This window comes from Sparus aurata, chromosome 4 (genome assembly GCF_900880675.1).
Source record: "Sparus aurata chromosome 4, fSpaAur1.1, whole genome shotgun sequence".
Classification (NCBI taxonomy): domain Eukaryota; kingdom Metazoa; phylum Chordata; class Actinopteri; order Spariformes; family Sparidae; genus Sparus; species Sparus aurata.
In genome coordinates this window covers 21,615,113-21,637,407 of record NC_044190.1, presented here as the reverse complement: position 1 = coordinate 21,637,407, position 22,295 = coordinate 21,615,113, and the positions used below count along the sequence as shown (strand labels likewise).

The 22,295-nt window shown below is 42.9% G+C and overlaps 1 protein-coding gene across 1 annotated transcript; it reads left to right on the top strand.

Moving 5' to 3' along the window:
• The first annotated feature begins 76 nt into the window (after positions 1 to 76).
• Positions 77 to 22,072, top strand: galns (galactosamine (N-acetyl)-6-sulfatase). Its single transcript, XM_030415187.1, has 14 exons — positions 77 to 269; positions 537 to 660; positions 2,025 to 2,099; positions 2,241 to 2,343; positions 2,823 to 2,966; positions 3,762 to 3,828; positions 5,606 to 5,733; positions 5,831 to 5,970; positions 6,062 to 6,165; positions 9,335 to 9,480; positions 10,337 to 10,439; positions 14,746 to 14,867; positions 20,713 to 20,830; positions 21,677 to 22,072. Exons 1-14 carry the CDS (start codon positions 150 to 152, stop codon positions 21,761 to 21,763), a joined length of 1,581 nt encoding a protein of 526 aa, XP_030271047.1. The 5' UTR covers positions 77 to 149; the 3' UTR covers positions 21,764 to 22,072.
• Positions 22,073 to 22,295: the final 223 nt, after the last annotated feature.

Below are 22,295 nucleotides of genomic sequence, written 5' to 3'. Positions count from 1 at the left end.
CAAATTAAGCTAAAATAAATAAAAAAAATCTTCAAGCTAAGTCAAACAAGTGCACTACTGTGTATGCGCAAACATTGCGCTGAATATCCGAATGAAGGCAAAACAAACCACTTCCTCGAAGTTGATGCTCATATTACTGCAGCACAGAAATGGCAGTGGTGCTGTGTTCTCAAACTCTCATTCTGTTTTGGGCAATAATATGTTGCGCCTTGACAGGAAAGCCAGGGAATGTTTTATCTCCAAACATCATCATCTTGCTCATGGATGACGTGAGTTAATTTCTGTTTTGTTATTTCTGTCCGAATTTTTGACCTCATTTCATCACATCAGCAGTTCAGCTATGTTTAAGCAGTGAATGACTTTGAGAGCCCAACATATGTTTCTCTGTTCCTTTCCTTCTCAGTGTGTTGGCTGTCTCTCATTCATGAAAAGTGCAGCCTGTATGAAGTGTCTATAAATGTCTTGACATGTATGTTTTATCTTTCTGGGTGTGAATGTACTAAGCAGAAGCTGTTTTTCCCCTCTGCTCTTTTCAGATGGGTTGGGGGGACTTGGGGGTGTTTGGCCAGCCCTCCAAAGAGACCCCCAACCTGGATGCCATGGCTGCTCAGGGCATGCTGTTTCCAAATTTCTACTCTGCCAACCCACTCTGTTCCCCATGTGAGTCAGCAGACAATGTTGTGAGACAGAACCCGAACCAGCTGTTTCACAATATGTTAATTTTGCTCTCTCTTCACAGTTTGCAGCCTTCTATCTCTACTTTTTATTGTCACATCATGAAGATGTCGCAATAAAGTATAGCCGATCTACCACAGAGCAGCACTTGTTATTTGCTAAAAATAAGCTTCAAGCACATCGTCTCGTTCGGATACAACGTGGAAAACAGAGATGCAGAGTAGACTTTGTGTGCATTTTGTTCATGAAAACCCTGCAATACAGTTAAGAAGTGTTAGATAATAAAGCTGAAAACCTGCTTTTCTTTTTCTTCTTCAGTTAAAAGATGAAGGTAGATTCAGGGCTCCAGACTAACCTCTTACACTTGTTATTGAGGTACACCAAATAACACATTTTTATTTAATTTCTTAACAAATTATGTAAATGACTGACAGGAATAAAGGTGCAGAAAATGTTTTGCTTCATTTAAATCTAGTCATAGAATGTAGCTAAGTTAATTCACTCAAGTGCTTTATTGAAGGACACAACTGAGGTGCCTGTACTTAACTTGAGTATTTCCATTTTCTGGGACATTTTTCTATCACTCCACTACAATTCGGTGGCAAATATTGTACTTTTTACCCACTAAGTTTATGTGCTAACTTTACAGATTCCACACTGCATTTTAAATTAACATATTTTATCTGCACTCAGATTCAAAGACACACGAAAAACACATTCTGATCATCAGACGCGTTCTGAAAACTGAAAGATTTAATAGTTGTTGTGTCAGTTTGTCCCATACTATACAGTATCTGCATGCATGTAAATATATATTATACTTCAGTTTGATACATCTACTGTCAGATGCTTTAACAAATACATTTTACAACACTGTTTGAATCACAGCACATGCAACAAGCAATGGTAGTCACAGAAATATTTGTATGAATTCTTTTTTTTTTTTTTATCTGACCTGCTGAATATCAGGTGCACCGGTGCGACCAAAATAGTTGCACCCTGGAGCCCTGTGGATTAGATACATGGCTGAGCTGACTAGCAATTACTTGGTAAAGAGTAATGGTCATGGGTAATGGTTACCCTAAAATATGTTCTAAAAGATTACAATGAACACATCAAAACTGAGCTGCCCGAGCAATTCTTGTTTTACCACAACGGTGAAGTATATTGTAGAATTTTGCTTCTTTGATTCAAGAATTTAACCAAAATACTTTACAAATTGGAGAAATCGTCACTGTATGTGACATCGGCGCATGCGTCACTCTTTTAGCTTGAAAGTTAAAAAGCACTTCTAAGACCCACATGCATACAGAAATCCTAATAACATTTTTCTATCATATTGATGACAGCCAGAGCTGCACTTCTCACCGGGAGGCTGCCTGTCAGAAACGGTTTCTACACCACAAACGCTCACGCCAGAAACGGTACAGTCTCATCATAAATACTTACTGTGCAAATTATCCAGCTGCAAACCATTTTTTGCAGGTTTTCTCATTACTTGGTCTATAATGTGCAATAAAGTCACGGAAAGTTTTTGCACTCTAAATGTTGACCCTTTTTTATAGCATACACACCACAGGAGATAGTGGGAGGAATCTCCAAGGATGAGATTTTGTTACCCCAGATGCTGAAGAAAAAGGGCTACGCCAGCAAGATCGTTGGCAAGTGGTGAGCTCTTTATCCTCCTTTAATCCAGGAGTTTTAGAGGTCTCTGAAGTTTTAGAGGTTATGCTGATGATTGCTGGTGATGATGGCTGTGGCTAAGGAAGGTTGATAAACTTTTGTAAACAAAGTTATAAAGTGCTTTTACATGGTTGACCTGGTTTAAAACAAATCAGGACAGCAATACAGAGAGGAGCGTCCATTAATCATGTTTGGCTGTTTGATCCCCTGTCTCCTCCGGTCCACATGCTGAATTGTTCTTGAGCAAGATACCAAACTCTAGATAGCTCCCGATGGTCAGAGCACTGCGTATGTGTGTGTGTGTCAGTATATTATGCTTTATAAAATAATGTATAGCAGCACAAGAATGCATGATTTGCAGATATTTGTGGTTATCTAAATTAGAATATGCAAAAACCATGTTAAATGCTCTGTCAATCACTTTGCTCTTACAGTGTTTGAGTGCACGTTGTTTGTCACTACAGGCATCTGGGCCACAGACCACAGTATCTGCCTCTGGAGAAGGGCTTTGATGAGTGGTTTGGTGCTCCAAACTGCCACTTTGGCCCCTACAACAACTCTTTTAGACCCAATATCCCCGTCTACAAGAACCGGGAGATGGTGGGCAGGTATTATCACACTCTGCACTCAGATATACATAACAGCAGACAAAGCATGAGGCTGAGAATCTATAAAAATCTTCTCTCTCCATGACTCAGAGGAATAGTTTGGCTGGCTGCTCCTCTGGATGAGTGTAGTCTCTCCCCTCCTCTTCCTTCTCTGTACCAGCTGTGCTTGTGTATTCCATTTTCCGCCCATTTGTTTTCCCCAAAACAGCCATATGTGTATTCAGGGTCATTGGAACTGGCAGCCGGGCGTGTTTTTCGCTTAGCCGTGGGTTTAATCAGCGCTGCATACCTGGGCCCTGGACAGATATGCGCACACACATAGACACATGTACACACAGACACGCACGCGCGCGCGCCCCCGAGAGACGGCAGGTTGCGTTGGCTGTATGCGGAGACACCTGGAGGAAGTGAAGCGTGAGGAAGAGAGATGCCTGTCACTGCTTCCCTGCTCGCCGCGCCACGCTTCAGCAACACCTCATAACAGTTCCCTCTGCTCAGCTCTGCTGAGACTTCCCAAATATGCTTTTCACCAAAATCTCCTGCAAACACAATCCGCAAGAGGGAGATTTGCTTCCAGCGCCTTGATGATATTGTCTGTGGTAGTTTCTGTCAATTTGGGGGCAGATTGAAAGCCCTGACAATACAATCAGGTCAGCGTAAGAAAATCATTTCACGCGGTTGAATAAGCAGAGGAGAGATGGTCTGGTGTTGCCTCAGCAGGCATTCAGATGGGATGATGGCTAACTAACAAGGAGGGTTTATTTAATGAGTCATGTGAACCCACTTGTTTTCCAGATTCTATGAGGAGTTTCAGATTGACAGGAAGACTGGAGAGTCCAACCTCACACAGATCTACCTGGAGGTAAGCTGAAGTGTCTCTCTGATGACACATCCCTCTCAGCTGAGCGCGGAATGTCAGGTACCCAATTTCGTTTCACAGTTTCTTTAGCAAAGCAATTAATAGAATACAATAGAATGAAATATGATAGATTACAACTTCATTGTCCACCAGAGTGGGAAATTGTCTTTGCCTCACCAAAGCAAAAGCCCAAGAACATCATCTATTTAACAAATGTAAAAGTGCAATCAAAGCCTGATTTTGGCCTTTGATCATTACCACGCTTTTCACCAGCAGAAGTGGATTGTTGACTTTTGCGCTAGCCCGTCTTGATTATCTCCGCTGCCTACGTCAGTCCCTCCCATTCTGTTCCTGAAGGGATCAAGAGCAGCCCGCAGAGACACACTGCATGCTCGAGAGCTGTAATATGCCATCACAAGAAGAGGATGGATCCGTCAAGTAGAGCCTCGTAAATCTCATATTAGCATTTCTGGTAGGACTCAACTGGTTTTCCGGAGCGCAGTTATTAATGTGGCTGGTTGTTTAATGAAATTGAGACAAAACTTTGAAATTCCAGCTTACATCTCTGGTTGTTAAATTGGTTTTGCCAGCAGCAGAAATACAGAAGTCCTCATATGACATGCTTGTGTTAGCAATGGAAACAGTTCTGTACCATATCAAATGCTAAAAAGTCAATGGCGGAATTATTTCTTTGTTTTGTTTTAACTGTCACTATGCAAAAGTTAATATAATGTCCCATTGTTTGTGTGTGTGTCAATAGATGTCAGGAGTCCCAGTTGCCCTAAAACAGTTTTGGGATGTGTGGAAAAGTCAAGTAAAAGTGGAAATATACAACATCATTACTACAAGATATCAAACTAGAGCATCTCAGACCATAACAATTGTGTGTGATATATCCGTAAAATTGAAAAGAGAAAAAACAATCTCAGATTAGGCTGTAGAATTAGGCAGGGCTGATCGAATATGAATCAGCTCCGTATTCCCCCTCTAGCTCCTGTCTCTTTAAGGCCCCTCCCAAATACTCTCCTCTAATTGGTCAGCTCATGCACGACTGAGCCAGCACTGCTAACAACAATAGGGCAGCCCTGCTAAATCAGAACTTATGTGCCAAACTAGCCACTAGGTGGAAATGATGCAAATGTGTGGCCTGGTGATGGAGCGTGATGTGAAGAAGCCACAGAAGTAAAGGTGAGACTACATGGCGTTTCAGGAGCAGTGTTTTCTGTGGGAGAGATGAGCTCCCGTTTGACCTTTGTAATTTTCAAGATCTTTTACATCCACAAGAATCTGTAAAGGACACTGAAGGAATGAGAAAAACAGCAAAAAAGTATAAAAGGTCTCCTGTTAAATGTTTTCAGAAACGTATTTAAGTGAACTGTTTAGCTATACTAGGAGAAGGTTGCCATGTTGAAAATGGAAGTGAGGAGAACAGAGAGGGGCTCAAATGCACATGTACATGTACACTTACATATAATAACATGCTTGCACGTCGCGCCCGGCTACAGAAACAAAGAATAGAGACGGTGAGATAGCAAATACTTGTTTGCTTCTCTTTCTGCTGCAATGTTCAAAATCCCACGACAATTAAACAAAAACTGAGAATAACACCTTCTATCAAGGGTGTGCTTATTGCAAGACAGTATGAGACTGCATTACTTTTAGATAGGTATTTCAAAAAGGGTGTGCTACATACCGAATACATAAATGAGTTAGAAAGAGAAACAGTTTTAATGTGAATGATGCAAGAGTGAGTTATATCAGTGTTGTAACACCACTACAGGAAGCCTTCGACTTCATACTCGATCAGATTGAGATGCAGCGGCCCTTCTTCCTCTACTGGGCAGCGGACGCCACTCACGCCCCCGTCTACGCCTCCAAACCATTCCTTGGGAAGAGTCAGCGAGGCCGGTACATCACATTCGGCCGTACTCACTCTTTTTTCACAGAAGGCTATGAATGAATGTGTCTCTCATGGGGACTGATATAAGCCGTCTCTGTTCCGCAGGTACGGTGATGCAGTGATGGAGCTAGACGACAGCATCGGTCGGCTCTTGAAGGCTCTGCGGTTTCTTAACATAGAAAACAACACGTTCGTCTTCTTTACCTCTGACAACGGCGCTGCTCTGTCGTCAGGCCCACATGAAAGTAGGCAATCATTCGACATGTATTCTCTGTGCCCCGTGTGCGTGATTTGACACACAAATGCATTTTTTTTTTGTGCCTTATGATTCCTCAGGTGGCAGCAACGGGCCGTTCCTCTGCGGGAAGGAGACCACTTTTGAAGGGGGCATGAGGGAGCCTGCCATTGCCTGGTGGCCTGGACACATCAAAGAGGGCACGGTGAGAACACCCCTGTGATCCGGAGAGAACACGATCAAATCAAGAATAAAATCCAAGACGATCATTCACTCAGTCCCAGCCATCTACTCTGGAGACTGGACTGTAGTTAGACTCAGGATCCAGAGCCTTTTTTCTTTGCTTCCTAGTTGCTCCCTAATGTTCTGCCTATCAACAGGTACCAGGAGCTGCAATGTTCTCTGTAAAACTGCAGGCGATGTATATGACTGTAGAGCCGGTTGAGAGTAAATTAATAATTATTCCACTAATCCTCTCTTTTGAATAATTGTTGCTTTTTGTTTCATTTGTGTATCATTTACCACTTTACTCGTGCGTGCTCGATTGGAGCCGTAACAACCTAATCTTGACTATGTCCAACTTCTGTCGGGAAAGGGTAAAGCTGAATCACGCGATTGCGGGCGGAAAAAGTGTGGAAGCTCTCACCTCCGTTCCCTCAAAAATGTTTGGCTGGAATTAATGCCCCAAACTGTCTTTCTCTCTCTCTCTCTCTTCCTTTTACCCCCCTCCCCAATTTAAACCCCCCCACCCACACCCACACCGTGATCCTCTAAGCCTGTGCGTTCTGCAAATGACTTTTAATTGTATTAGGGGCAGCTGTGACACGGGGCTGTGACGCAGAGGGATTTGGTGGTGGAGCGAGCGGAGGCTGCAGTCTGCAGTAAGCCTTGCCCCTGGCTCATCTCACAGGGGTGTGCTGGGGCCTGATAGCACAGCAGAGTAGCGAGGGAGAGGGGGATTGGGAGCGTCTTAAGCGGCTAATCTGTTTGTGTGTTTGCTGAGGTTGGATTGAGCTGTAATGAGGACTTCAGTATCTGAATATGCCAGGCGCTCAGGATAAAGGAACGGAGGGGTGGCGGGAGGGTGTTGGTGGTGGTGGTGGTGGTGGTAGGGGGGTACAGGGAAGGAAGCAAGGAAGAAGTAAAAGAGGTGGCTGGTGTAAGAAAAGAGAAAGGGAGGCTGGCAGTCCCACTATGCCAGGAACGTTGTCATGTTCGCGGGGCTTTGCTGCACCTGTGCCACATTACAGTTGTCCAATGTGTCCGCGTATACATGTCTCAGTGTTTTCTATACGATTCTACATGCCTACGTATACATATGCATGCATTCACAGAGATGTTGGATTAGTTGTAAGTGTGCCTGATAACTCTCTAAGAGGCACAGAACATCACAAAACACCTACGTGTGTGTGTGTGTTTGTATCTTCATTTGCTTGGCTGTGAGAAAGAGGGTCAATAGATCCTCCCTGAGGCTCTCTGGGGTTGTGATGATAAAGCTGCTTTGTTGGAGCAACTGTACTAACTCCACAGCTCTGGATTTATCAGTGTGCTGCTTGGGAGGGAGGACAGACCATGCACAGGGTTGTGTGTGTGTGTGTGTGTCTCCCCCCCCCCCCCCCAACATCTCTTATTTGTAGTCTTCTGAAATCTCTGTTGATCTGTGCATTGAAAAGTCCATAAGCTCTCGGAGCAAAATGCTGGAGACAACAAAACAGCTGCGCAGGCCTTTGTTAGAGATGATTTCAGCAGGTTTTTTGCACAAACTGAGCACAGATACATCTCGGAGACAAGTTTCTTTTGGGGGGGGGTGACGGGGTAGAAAAGCCCACTTCAGTGTGTGTCTTCAGAGACAAAAAGTATTTTATCAGCGGATGAATCTGATTGATGGAACTTCCTCTCATATGTTTGGATGGAAGGTGGTGTGCTGGAATGAAGGAGCATGCTTGGTCTGAAGCAGGTGAGGATTCAGCATTCTTCCAGTGCACTCGCGGGGGTGGGGGGGTGATGATGAGGGGTGGCGGCTGCAGGAACAAAGATGGGGAAAGCGGGTAGGCGGGGGTCTCTGCCCCACACTGTTGTCGAGCGTCACAATCCCTTTTGTTGCATTTTTATCAGGCGGCAGACACACAGGCAGAGTGGCAGCAACAGGGATAGAAGCACTGCCTCGCCAGATAGCCAACATCACCACTCACGGCGCAGAAAAGAAATTAGAGAAAGAAAGGGAAGGAGAATGTGACATTAATAGAGAGTGATGAGTCAGTCAAAAAAAAGGGAAGGAACAAAGGGTGAAGAAAGAATGAAGTTCAGGGTGGACTGCAAACAGGGCAGAGCTAATAAAGGCTGAAAATAAAAGATGGCAACTCGTGAGATAAATTTGTCTGAAAGTTTGGAGTTTTTGGTCATGAAAGTTATTACCAAGTAAATGTCAGTTTTGCTTCTTCTTGTGTCCTTTTGTCCTGCCTTCTTTAGTGGTTTGTGTGCGTCTGTCTGTGTGAGGGGGACATTAAAAAAAAAAAAAAAAATGAAGTGAAGGACCAAATCTGTGAGTGTTTGTGCACGTGTCTGTTTGTGTGTGTGTGTGCGCGAGAAAGAGTGTCTGGATGTGCAGATAGATCATGGAATGCATTGCAAAGCCCTTTCTGTGGCTAGTTCTGTGGATACAGAAGAAAAGGGAATTCATTTCAGTGCTTAGGAGCTTGTGTGTGTGTGTATGTGTGTGTGTGTGTGTGTGAGCGCGAGCGCGTGTGTGCGTCTGTATGTGTGCTGGCTGCCGATAGGAGCACAGCGGCACATGGCGGTGCAGCTGCAGAGGCCTGATAGTGCTATCTGATTGTGAGCGTGCCGTCTCCCTCTAAGGCTCGCTCAGGAGAGAATGGAACGGAAGATCAAGGATGACAGCGAAAAAATGGCATTTTATCTGAAAATAGTTCAAAGTTTATAAATAAAATAAAGCTTTTCACTGGGACTGGGAGAAGGAGATAAAACACCAGCTCGCTCCAGCTCCAGCCGCCTGCTTGCCCGGGCCTTGTCCTCACCCTACTTCCTCTCCTCTTTGACTTCGCTCCTCCTTCTTCCTTTTCCCTTTCCAAAAAAAACTCGTGTAGGAAAAGATGCATTTTGGAGGTTCTTACAATAAACCTGCGAGCAAAGATTACAGAGCAGACTGAAGAAATGCACCTCTCTCCTACATGTGCACACACAGCCGCACGTACAGGCATCCTATCATGACTGTGCATTGTCACCTTGACTGCGTTCGTGAAGTAAATCCAGCATACATTTTTATGAATCCTGAATTCTGACTCATAGGTTGGGTAGCTTCTCATACAGCAGGTAGTGTTTGTGTTGTGTTTTAAATGTCTTTATCCTTTTTACAGGTAAGTTTCCAGTTGGCCAATGTGATGGACCTGTTCACCACCAGCCTCGCTCTGGCCGGCGTCAGCCCTCCCAATGACACAACCCTTGATGGGCTGAACCTGACACCAGTCCTTCTAAATCAGGACCCAGGAGCACTCCAAAACAGGTGAGTACTGTACACAGACCAGCTGCTGGTTGGCAAGAAATTTGTGGTGGCTGTTCCCTGGGAAGCAAACTGCTTACCACGGTAATGATCACATCCCTCAGTGGGATGAGAGCCGTTTTAGTTTAGAGTAAGAGGGGCAGTGTTTTCTGTCACGCCAGCTGCAGTTCTAAGTCGGTCAGTTTAGCTCTTTTGTCCAGACTGAAATATCTCCACAAATATTAGAAGGATATTCATGGTTCCCAGACGATGAACCATTAATGATTTAAGTGATAATCTGACTCATTCTCCAGCACCATGATGAGGTTGACATTTGTGGTTTTGAGTCAAACAAAGTGCCAAAAGTAAAAAAAGAAACTTGGATGTGCAACCTTCTTGCATGTATGCGATGGTAAGTGGACAATCTCCTATAGTACTTTTCTGCAAAGCGCCAATCCCAATCACCCCAACCAGCGTCCCTCCGATTGCTGGACAACCAGCTTGACCTCCTGAGCTACAGCTGCGTATGTAAATGAAATCGAGGAGGAAGAACGACACGTTAACCATAACCATAAAGGTTTAACATGACTATGTTGAGGAGGACCTGCCCCCTCTGTAAATATAAAATTTGATCATTCTAAGGTAACAAGAACATAAACATTCTTAGTTCCAGATTGTAGTAATTATACACTAATGAAAACACGATTATGAATATTATATTCCGTTTCTGCCAATAGATCCTCTTATGTTCCCCTGAATGTCACACACTGGTCCTTCTAAGTGTTTGCAATCCAGAAAGAAAAGAGTGTTCAATTTGGCTCCAGATCACCTGGAGAGAAACAAGCCTTAGCATTATTCTCCCTTTTCTCACTCTCAATAGGCCAATCTTCTATTACCGCGGGAATGAGCTGATGGCTGTGAGGCTCGGACAATACAAAGCACACTACTGGACCTGGAGCAACTCATGGAAGCAGTTCAAGACCGTAAGACTTCCTTTTAACACAGCAACTCTGTGCCATCTCTGTTTCCTCAGTTCCTGATTTGCACTGCCGCATCCTCCCTCTTTGTCTCTCCTAATCTCACTCAAACACACAAACACTTTCGCTGTTGGTGTTATCTTGAAAATGGCTCATCAGTTGACTGCTGTGTACATCAGAGCGTAATGAATATTAATGAAGAGCCCCCACATCAACGAACTTACATCATTCATCAACCAGTTGACTTGTTTGTTCAAACTCCAGTGGAGATTTTCTTCCCCTCCATTTACATACCGACATTTCACTGAAGTAAAGAAAGAATTGCTTCAACTCCGTGTTGATTAAATGTTCCTTGAAAAAAAAGGTGAAACCCGACGGAGAAGCAGAGATAGTGTGGCCCTTCATTCTCCTCTCCGTCCATAAAAACATGTCCTACTGCCCTCTCTCCACAGCTCTGTTTTTCCTGTGATCCAGTTTGTTTTATGCCCCATCGGTCGCTTAAATTGCTCTCTCCTTCAGGGCCGCTGAATCAATAGCAGCCTCCTTTATCAACTCATGTGAACTGAAGTGGAACTTCACAAATAATGGCGTCTGATTGCCTGTGAGTTGCCTATCGATTGAGTGTGTGTGCGTGTGTGTACATGAGAGAGAGAGAAGGTGGACGAGAGAAAACATGTATGTTCGCTTCTCTATATAGATGTGAACATCTGTGTGTGTGTGTGTGTGTGTGTGTGTGTGTGTGCGTGTGTGTGTGTGTGTGTGTGTGTGTGTGTGTGCGTGCGTGTGCATGTGTGTTTTATGGAGCAATTGTGTAGCTCCTACAAGGGAAAGTTCAATTCTCCAATATGCTTCATGTCATTATGGCAGACTCCTTTAACTATCCATCTCCTGTAACCCATAGTACATTTTATAAACATGAAAAATGTAAACAAACTGACTGTTGCATTCAGGTTGAGCTGTTGTGAGATTGAGAAATGTTTTAAAATGTATCTTTAGAAGGAAAATGTGTTTGAGCGTCCCTCTGTGGTAGGAATAACCTGGATTAATGATCATAAAGGCTTCACTTTAATGTCTCTTGCAACAGAAATCCACGAAATAAAAGCCTCGGCTGCGGTAATACCTTAGAATATAATTTGGTTTTCTTGGCCCATGGAGAGAAATAAACAAGGGAAGATGTGTGTCAGTGAAGAGGAGCGAAATTACAGGTTAATAGGTGGGAGACGTATCGCTCTGTCCTGGCTGCGTTGGTGCGGTTCAGCCATGAGGAAAATGAGAAATTTCACAGGCATAAATAGCTCTCATCAGACTCTCTCGAGGCAGTGTAGGGATGTTAATATTGTGAAATATAGTTTGTCGTGGCCGTGGCTGCTTTGTATCAGGATTGCTGAGTAACCTACGCTACAGTAGGAGCTCTTCAGCAGCTGTGATGGGTTTTTTTCCCGACCATGTTGAATATTTCACGAGGTGATAAATGAAAAGTGAAACATGACTTATTACCCAGGCACCTGTTAACACCAGTTAATGAACTCTGAGTAACTTTTATGATGAGCTGCAGCTCAGAAGAGTTCTTTGAAGAGATCAACATTTTGCAAATAGTTCACAGATCAACTGCAGTTTTGTATTTCATCTGTATTTCGTGGGGTTTCCCTCTGAATTGGAGCCATGATTTGGAGGGAAGGCCGGAGGTCGCAAGAGGTGAAATTCTTGGACTGGTGCAAGAAGGTGAAAAGCAAAACCATTTGCCAAGGAGATTTTCTTCAATCAAAACTCAAAGGTTCACAGACAATCAGATACCGATGCAGTTCGATCCATAAAAGATGCCAGCTAGTGCTCTGGTGATGTTTTTCCCACGATCCACCAGGCAGTGTCTGGGAAAGTCTTTGGGTTCCGGGGGGAGTGTGGTTGCAAAGCTGAAACTTAAAGGAACATCTCCAGGAGTAGTGCAGCTGCAGCGATAAACAGTTTACAAGGTTTACCATGTCATGAACATTGACAAAAATGATTCTTTATACATTTGCTTATCAACGGTATTGAATTCTATTGCATTAGTGTTATAAAAATGTTTTAGGCTTTCTGTCTGTCAGGACATAATATTCTGTGGAATTATGATAAAGCCTTTGTTTACCCAAATAAACCCTTCTGTTCTCATTCTATTAAAGTTAATTGAAGCTGGCAATAATAGTAATTACGTAATACCATGTACCCCTCTGAAACTATGATCATTTTTTCGATGGTTATTGCACCATGAAAACTTGATTTGCAACCTGTACCAGGAGTGGAGCCTGTGGCATAATTTGACTCAATGCGGGAAACGTTAACCAGCCCAGACAGGAAACAATTGATGGATTGATAGCCCTTGTTGGCGGAGCAATTTATCTGCGGTTGCTGGGTTTAACCCACTAAGGTGGATTACACACGACACCCACAGCGCAGTGGGAGAATATGTCGAAAACACCAGTCAAAATAAAGTGATTTTAAATACTTAAACATAATCTATCAAATATGATTGTTCTCGTTCCATTTTGGCTTAAAAAAAGCATATCAAATATTTCCTTTTTTCCCCAAATCCATCCCACCACCACTGGATGCTCCTGCGCCTTATCTTGTAATAGCGACCACTCTGCTCCCGTCTGCAAGCAGCAGCCTAGTTGTATCCATAGCATTAATGTCAGGGGAGATATGGAGTTCTTGCTGTTCTGTCTTGGGCGCAAGAGACAGAGTCAGATCGACACACGCAGCAGGCCTTTCTCGCTGCTCCTCTGGGATGAGGTTTTTGTTTTTTTTTTCCTTTCTTTCATTCTTTTCTGCATTTCTAAGCTGTTGGCTTCAAAAGGCAGGACAAGTCTGGATGAGAGGAGGCTCTGCGGGGCGGAGGGGGGGAGATCTATCCTTCTTACTCCCTCTCTTTCTCTCTCCTCTATATGTATTTCGAGGTGCTCTGCTGAGTGATCTCAGAGGGGGGCAGCAGCAGTGCCTTACAGATGAATGCTTTCTCAATATTAGTTGTGCTCATCAAAACGTGTGTGTGTGTGTGTGTGTGTGTGTGTGTGTGTGTGTGTGTGTGTGTGTGTGTTGAAGAAGGAGGCATATCTCCAGGGGGTTCTGGAGGAGTGAGTGTGACTCAATCAGGCTGCGATCGCTGCCAGGCTCATGAGAATGGAGTCAGGGAGCAGGAGCGAAGGCGTGGAGAGATGAAAGGGAGGAAGCACTAGGAAGAAAAGTCCTCTATTTTGTCACTGACTTGAACCCCTGTATGATGTACCAACAGTGGCTGCATACAAAATCTCAAAGGATTAGAGGACAATATACATATAGACGCCATACTTCAACAAGATTAAGCGCTGAAGGTGCTTAAGCTGAGTTTTTCTTTTTATTGTTAATGATAAAACAAACAGAGAGTAGTGTTCGCGTGCATGCGTTTCCTCTAAAACATCCAAAAGGATCAAATACACACCATCGGAAATAAACTAACACGCACCATTACGACAGACAGGAAGTAGGAGACAAGTTGTTACAGAAAACAAAAAAAAACGATCACAAGTTATTGAGAACGTGGGATGTAAGGATCTAGTTCTGTCATTTGTATTGCTTTAATGTGTGAAAGCAAATTTCTTTTTTTATGACCTATACAACAGACCTCAAATTGTGAGGAGAAGAATAGAGAAGAATAGAGAAGGAAATAGGAAAAGGAAATCTTTCATAAAAGAAAATACATATCTGTGTTATACAACTGAGGCAAAGTCATTAACTTGATAACGGAGCCTGACCGATACTTGATTTTTTGGGGGATGATACCAATAATGGGAAGTAAAAAAAATCCAATATCGATATATCACCAAGTAAACACACGTTTTTTTTCCAGTGCTCCATCAAATGTGGTTATCAGACACAAGGGTAACAGAGGCAGGATATTTTACAGTTTCAAAATAAAATGTTTTATCTCTTAAGACGTCATTGCACGAAAAACAATAATCTTACTGGGAATGTAATTGTTATAAATTATACCAAGCATCGTTTTCTGCATTACATTTCTAAAAGTTTTCGTGTCAGTGTACACTTGGGGAATATCTACACAGATACCAATCTGTGATCAGACAATATCGGACGATAATATCCGTTTGGCTCTGCTGGCGGTGTGCTTGAACAAAATTCAGCAGGTAGCACCTCAACATTTTTGTTTCATTTCAACAACAACTATTCTCCAATCTTGACATTAGCTTCAAATTAAGAAAATATATTTATGTATCAGTGTGTCTCTCTAGAAAAAAACACAAAAGGTTTGTGTCTTTTTTGTGTGTGTTTTTTCTTCCAGGGCATCAACTTCTGTCCCGGTCAGGAGGTCCCTGGAGTGACTACTCACGAACAGAAGGAGCACACAATGCAGCCAATCATTTTCCACCTGGGACGGGATCCTGGGGAAAAGTTCCCTATCAGGTTAGTTCCCTGAAAACTTCAACTCTGCTCACAGCTGATTTCCTTTGGGGGGGGGGGGGGAATAAGAAGAGGAGAGGGGAACAAGTGAAGAGATGTTGGAAAATCAACAGCGGAGCATCGGAAGGCAGTTTGCCTGTTGGTTGCACAGAAGGATGTGTATGTATGTATGAGATCAATGCTGATTCAGTGGCATGAAAAGAAGGCGGCGGATTGATCCGCTCAGCCAGAGCGCGCCTGATTACACCCTTCTCTTTGTGATTGCAAACAACTCCTTAAAGATCACTATCTGGCCCTCAACCCTCCGGTGCACCGCTGCAGGTTAAAATTGCCAGATAAATTGTTCAGGTCTAAATTGAGAGCGGGTTCTGTTTAATGGAGTTTTGTGTGTCTCTGCCTCGGCTCAGAGGAGAGTTAAGAATCGCAGAGAGGACAGAGCGACGCCAGAGGACACAGACAGCCGAGGCTGAACTAAGAGTATTACTAAATAAGGATGCAAAGATAGATGAGCGTCGTCTTCTGCTGCGTTCCGTTGATGTTGAATATTTATGTGATCTTTTAGAGGAAAAAATGGCACAAGCTGACACCATGACTAATACATTAAGATAATCTCAAAATCGCTTTGATGAGAGAATATTCCTTTTGTGCACAGTGCTCGCTCTGGCTCCCTCCTGCCATAAAACCTCCCAGATTGACCTTTTCTTCTCTGCCTTCTGCGGCTCTGCCTCTCATATTTCGCTCCGGCCTCATCTCCTCTTTGCCTCCTGCTCAGTTCTGAAGTGAGATTGGATGATAAAACATTAATGTTGTTTTTCAATTGCCCACCTTTAGGACGTGCTATTCACTTGGAAGAATAAAAAATAAAAAACAAATCAATATGCAGCCACGCGCTGTGCCGAGTGTTGGGTGTGTCCACACAATGCACACTCGCTTTTTCAGTGAGGTCACCAACTTCGTCTACAAGGTCAACAGGGACGCCCATCTGCCCGACCTCTTCACTCTGCATGCGCTGTTGTTCTTCTATTCACTCGAATCTGCACAATTTAGTAAGGATGGGAATCTCTATGCACTTCCCGATTTGATTCTGATACGAAGGGCTGTCACGCGATTATAAAGCGATTATCGAGGCATCTTGCAAATTTTTTCTCGCTGTGTGACCACTAGCTATTTTTAAAACATGGTGATCCATAGTTGAAAAAAAAACAGGTGAATTAACCTCAGCCTTTCATGGTAAATATCAGAAATAGCCTAGCTTTGATCATTTACGGATCAGATCATACCAACTCACCTCGGGCCTCCCAGATCATAACGTGGATTGTCTTGAAGAAAAATAACATTTTGAAACATTTATTACATTTATAGCACCTTGCAAAATCCTGCAGCTTTTTCTTCAAATACTTTTTCAGTATTGATTTTTTTAAGTTTGGCCCTCTGAGCTAAATGCAATCATTTGTATGATTCTTTCAAAGTGTATTGTAAACCTCAGCAATCGCACACATTTCAGTGAATTGGTTTGAAATTTGTCTCGAACATCCAAGAGACCCTGGCAACATCTGATAATAATAATTATACATTTATTTTATATAGCACTTTTCAGGTGCACAAAGACGCTTTACAGGTTAAAACAGAAATATAAAAACAACACACCTAAAATATAAAGAAAATAAACAAGTTATACATTAAAAGCAATTTTGATGTATTCATTTAAGTAGTTGTAGCTGATTAGTGACAGTAATCCAGTTAATGACAGGAAGTCTTTTTGTTTTTCTTACCAGAATGAAGAATCTGTCATTTTAAAAAGATTCATATCTGCTTGTTTTTACCTCCTTGCAGCCAAACGCTGGTTCTGTGTAGTATAAATGTATTTCTATCGGATCTAACACATTTGTTTCTGCATACAAAATCAAGTGCCACAGATCTTGTTAAATGTAGCCTTGATGCTTAAAATCCCACATTTTGGGTTACTTTGAATGGAAATGTAGATTTCCCCAAGAAGGATTACTTTTATTTCCTTGAAGCTTTTGTATGTGAACGTATTTATATTCATCGCATATATATTTTTAAAAAATCAAAGATGTTATATCACTCCTTCACCCTTTTTTTAAAATGAGCAAATTATTCATACTTTCACTAGCTGTAATATCACATTCAGTGGTTTTATTTCATCTGTAGATATTTGTACCCTGTGGACTGTAAGGTTTTCTGTCTGTGTGATGCAGATATCATAATGTCGGGAATCGGGTTTTAAATTTCAGACTATTGACTTTCTGCATTGAGACATAGTCCCTCACAATATATTTATTCCCCTTCAATCCCCTCTTCCTCTCCAAACTTTTGTCTTTCCCTTTCCCTCGTCACTTCTCTCGCTCCACCCTCCGCTCACTTCTCAATACTCAGCTCCTGTCCCTCTGCATCCTCTGGGACTGTTCTCCTCCATCCTAGTTAAGTGTCTGTGTGTGTGTGTGTGTGTGTGTGTGTGTGTGTGTGTGTGTGTGTGTGTGTGTGTGTGTGTGTGTGTGTGTGTGTGTGTGTGTATATACACATGTGTATGTGTGCGTTTTGTCCGTGTGCTCCTCGGTCCCCCAGCTGGACTGGCTGCCTGGCCATCATTAATCTCTGTCTGCACCTAAAGAGCCACTTAAGATGATGTAGGGCCTGTCTGCACACATACCTTCACTACTGTCGCAGCCTGTGATACAGCAAAGAGCACACAAACACACACACACACACACACACACACACAATTCCCAGTCCAGAACATTCCGCCTGGAAAACAGTGTAGATTATGATTATGCAGTTTAGGAGAGAATTTGGGAGCAAAAGCGTCTTCAGCTTCTAGATGTTTTTCTTTTTGCCTAGCTGTCATCATTTCAGATTTGACTGGAGTTTTAGGGTGTCAAAGCCTGTGTTGGTGGTCCATCCTTCCAGGACCCAAAAGGGTGTGCATCCATCGCTGGATTTTGCCGCCTTCCGCCTCGCCCCCCATCTCTGTGACCCGATGGCCTGAGGTTAACACATCCAGCTTTCTCACCACTCACCTCAGCTCACATCCCCAGAGTCCCCCGGTTGTCCAGAGCGTCGTTCCCAGCCCTAACACTGCAGGCAGCCCCGCCAATCTGGCCTCATCTGCTGCCTGCCACCGAGCTCTTGTGTTCCCAATCAATAGTCCTTACTGAAGTGCTCAATTTCCACCGGGGTGGAGAAGATGGTAGAGGGGAGGGGAAGGCAGGACAGATGTATTTGATTGTCTCCTCAGTTCCCCCACCTTCTGCCACCTTCTTTTCTGTGTGGTTGTTTGCGTGTGTGTCGGGTGTGTGTGTGTTCCAGCAATAGTGTTATGAATCAGTAATCAGAGTGGTGACACACCTGAGCAATGCCCCCATCCCCCTTGGGTGCCATACATTATAAATCAAAAGACTCCATTTGCATACAGCCTGCTTATTATTCCAGAATTTGCCTCTCCACCAGTAGGCTAAGGGTTATAATCATGATAATGAGCTGTGCTGACTGTGGGCTTTTTATTATTTGTTTGCAAAGGGGGCATAAACAAATGATATTATTAGTTTTTTGATTTAGAGGTCTGCACTCTGAGATTTCCAGCGCATAGACAAAACAATGGAAAACTTGGTGTCTTCGGCAAGTTTCTCACCACGTGGCGTGCTTTGCTTGCAGACTCGTGCGGAGAAACCAGTCCGATAAATAAATCTCCCCCTTACATTTACTTCTATTAAGTTGCTTCATCACTTATCACAGAACGAATCGCGACAATGAGCAGCGGGCACTGATAGGAGAGGGGAGTGAAACGTCTGTCTCGGCTGATCGAGATCGGGGCAAGGGCAGAATTTTGCCATTTCAGATAGCTGAAGCAATTTAATCTGAATGTCTGATTTGTAACTGAGGGGAGTAATCCGGTTTTTCCCCTATCAGCTCGGGTCACAATGCGTGTATAGATAGTTAGCTTATGACGAATGTGGCACACTGGGAGAGAGACTAATTGCAGCCGCTGCACTACCAGTCGAGTAATTGTAGGGGAAAGTAAAGACTGAGAGTATCAAGGAAAAGGAGCAGGTGCTGGCTGATGAAGGAAGCCTTGCTGCCCTGTGGGAGATCTGGGGGGGGGGGGTTAGGTGTGAGCTGGACAGGGCCCGGGGTTATTACTCTAATTGACACTTCACCTCACACACATGCACAAGTTCCCTAGGGGCCAATCAGAGGGTTGGGTTTGCTGTGGAGGGAGGATGGAAGGCTGGCACAGGTGCTGCCGGCGAGTGTATCAGGGGTGTAATTGCACTGCTGATATTTGTCTGTCCGTGTGTCACGCCACCAGACGCGCACATCCCCCCCCCCCAAACACACACACACACACACACGCATGCACACACAGCCCATTAACCCTACAGGTCCTATTGAGAGCAGCGTTCCTTTGAAAGCCTTCGGGGCCCTTGTGTTTTACACACTGAATATAATAATGCACAGAGGTGCTCGGGCTCACTGGTGTCCAACAGCAGTAATTGAGAGACAGGGGATGGGAGAGGGGTTACATAGTTCACCCTGTGTGCTGTCCCAGAGGGTGCCCGAGTGGACAGCCTGTGTGTGTGTGTGTGCGTGTGTTCCTGTTTTTGTCGATTAAAGCTACACCACTCTGACATAATGAGTAAAGCTCAGACTGCATACATGAAAGCAAATTCAGTCACTCAACACTCGCTTGCAAATCTGGGGGTTTATTGTATGAATGAATTCAAGTATAACATTTACACCTGGTAATAAAATGCAACCTGTCTCCAGACACGTCATCCATAAAAGTAAAAAAAAAAGTAGAAATTGCTTTTTATTATGCAAGGTGTAAATGCGTCGTGATTCGTACAAGGTGCTGGCATCTGTGCACAACATAACATTGATATGGATTTTTGTTTTTAGCCAAGGTAAAATACAGGTTTGTTCAAATTTAGAGAATGAGCAAGCCAGAAGGCTGAAAGAGACACGCCTCCGATTATTGATTCTACATATATTCTGTGTCAGGAAAGCATCTAAAGATGTCTTATTCAACAGAAATGCAAGACAAATTAAAGCAATATAGGTTGGAAATGAATGTTTAGTACAACATAACTTATCTGCTGATGCGGTCTCAATGGTGATAATGAGAATACGTAAAAATACCAGATTGAAACACACAAAATCACATCAATTATGGTCCGGATAAAGAATCTGGTTGCAGACCCCTTTTTAATAGCAGGTGGAAATTTAGTGTGGTGTGGTTGTGTGTCAGGTTTTTGGATTCATAGTCAAACAACTCAAAGTGGACACAACAGATTCAGAGTAAAAACAGATGCCGTGGATATCTGGAAATAAATGGAAACTGTATACACTATATATGTTGTGTGTGCGTGTGTTTGTGTGTGTGTGTGTGTGTGTGTGTGTGTATACAGTATGTTTATACGTGACCAATACATTATTTCAAACTCATACAGTGTCGTGATCTTTGTTGACGTATAAGACGTTGTTAACCCTGCCTAAACTTGTCTTTGGTTCTGGTGGTCATGCGTTGTGCATTTGCAGTTTCTTCCCTGAAAAAGAGGAACATTAGAATTGACAACCATGGCTTCTAAACCTTGAAAATGTGAAGACTAGCTGCTGTCTTTATCGTGTATAATTTCGAACTGAATATCTTTGGTTCTGGACATCTGGTCGGACAAAACAAGACATCTGAAGTTGTCCTGTAAACCTGTGGGGACCAGATCCAAAAAAAAATGAATAAACACAGAGAGATTAAAGATAATGAAAACTAATTATTACTTGCAGCTTCCATGACTGATACAGCTTCTGTATTTTGTTGATTGTGTGTTTGCAGTGTTTTGTCAGAGGAGTACCAGGATGCTCTGAGTAGGATCTCTCCGGTTGTGGAGCAGCATAAGAAGACTCTGACGCCCAGTGTTCCCCAGCTCAACATGTGTGACGTAGCCGTGATGGTGAGATTTTCACTACATCAATACATATATCCATTTCTTTCAGCGTGAACTTTGTGGTGAAAGTGCAAAAAAGGAATCACTGTGTCGTGAAAACAAAACACTTCTCACTTCTTCTCTGAATAGAGATTCTTCTCAGTTGTGTCTGTTTTCAGTCTGCAATGAGCCAGCAGACTTTTAATGTTCCACTTCAACACATTTAGTCTTATTTTTATATTTATCGCTGTTACCAACTCACTTTCGAATGTGTATCATGTTTTCATCTTAATGGGGACATTTCCTCTTTGGTTGTGTGTCTGTGTTTTGCTTTTGAGAGGAAAAATAAATGTCAAAGCAGCTAAACTGAGCAGCGGCTTTGGCATCTGAAAGTACCAGAGACTGTGAGGGTGCTGCTGTGGATTTATTTGTGGCATGGCACTGCCCCCTTGTGGTGAAGGAAAGAAACACAACTTCAAGTAGAGCAGTTCGTGTGATTACCTTTTAACTTCAGTATCTTGTGTCATGCTAATATGGATCTGTGAACTTTTTTATTTTGTAACTCAAGGAAGCCATTATCTGTTGGAGCCTTTATTCACATATTGCCATTTAATTGTTGACGCGTTGAGCTCCAGTGCCTTTTCATTGCTGTTATTCATTCATAAGAAACTTAATTATGTTTATGTGGTGTAAAGTTTTCTATAATAACTTTGATATTGGATGTTTCTCTCATCCTGTTATCCTGTTACTCATTAAAAGCTGTTCTGTCAATAAAGCCATATAAAGGCCAAAAAATATACTTTGATAAAAAAAAAAATAAATAAAAAAAAATATCCTTGTACTTACTGTGATGTTTTCCGCTCTGTATCACAGAACTGGGCCCCCGCAGGCTGTGAGAAGTTGGGAAAGTGTCTCAATGTGCCCAAGTCTGCGCCCTGGAAGTGTGACTGGCCACACTGAGAACTACAAATATGAGGAGGCAGGACCTGAAGATGTGCCTTCCTGCAGAACAACAACCAAAAGATGTCTTGTCTTTGCAAAATGCTTTATGTTCAGTGTTAAAGAAAAGGGCATTATGTTGGTATGACATTTCATCCATTATGAAAATTGCTTTTGCAGCTGTGATTTTAACGAGTCAACACAACTTTCTACCTGGTCTGGAAAATGACTTTATTAACAGTCGCGGGTCATGTGAGTGATGTCGGTCAGATAGCAAAATGTATTTATTGTGATCCTGCCTGAAGAAATAAAATATACCATGTTGGATTATGGGATTGATTCTGTGTCTTTTCTACGTGATTACTGCAAATCATTTTTAACAAAAAGTTATTTTTGAGACACACACTATGTGCATATACACACACACCTGAATTTACTGCAGTACTGCTCATCGGTCTTAAAATACCTGAGAGTCAACACATGATTCCACAATAAAACCTCTACTGTCCAACAAATTTTGCCATTTCAGCAGCAGCTTTATTCATCATGGTGT

What these genes read in the sequence shown, in the direction of transcription:
- galns (XM_030415187.1), top strand. Translation starts at nt 150, where the DNA reads ATGGCAGTGGTGCTGTGTTCTCAAACTCTCATTCTGTTTTGGGCAATA. An exon ending in TCACACAGATCTACCTGGAG is followed by an intron (nt 3,829 to 5,605) that starts GTAAGCTGAAGT and finishes ACACCACTACAG; the next exon opens with GAAGCCTTCGACTTCATACT. An exon ending in GTCGTCAGGCCCACATGAAA is followed by an intron (nt 5,971 to 6,061) that starts GTAGGCAATCAT and finishes ATGATTCCTCAG; the next exon opens with GTGGCAGCAACGGGCCGTTC.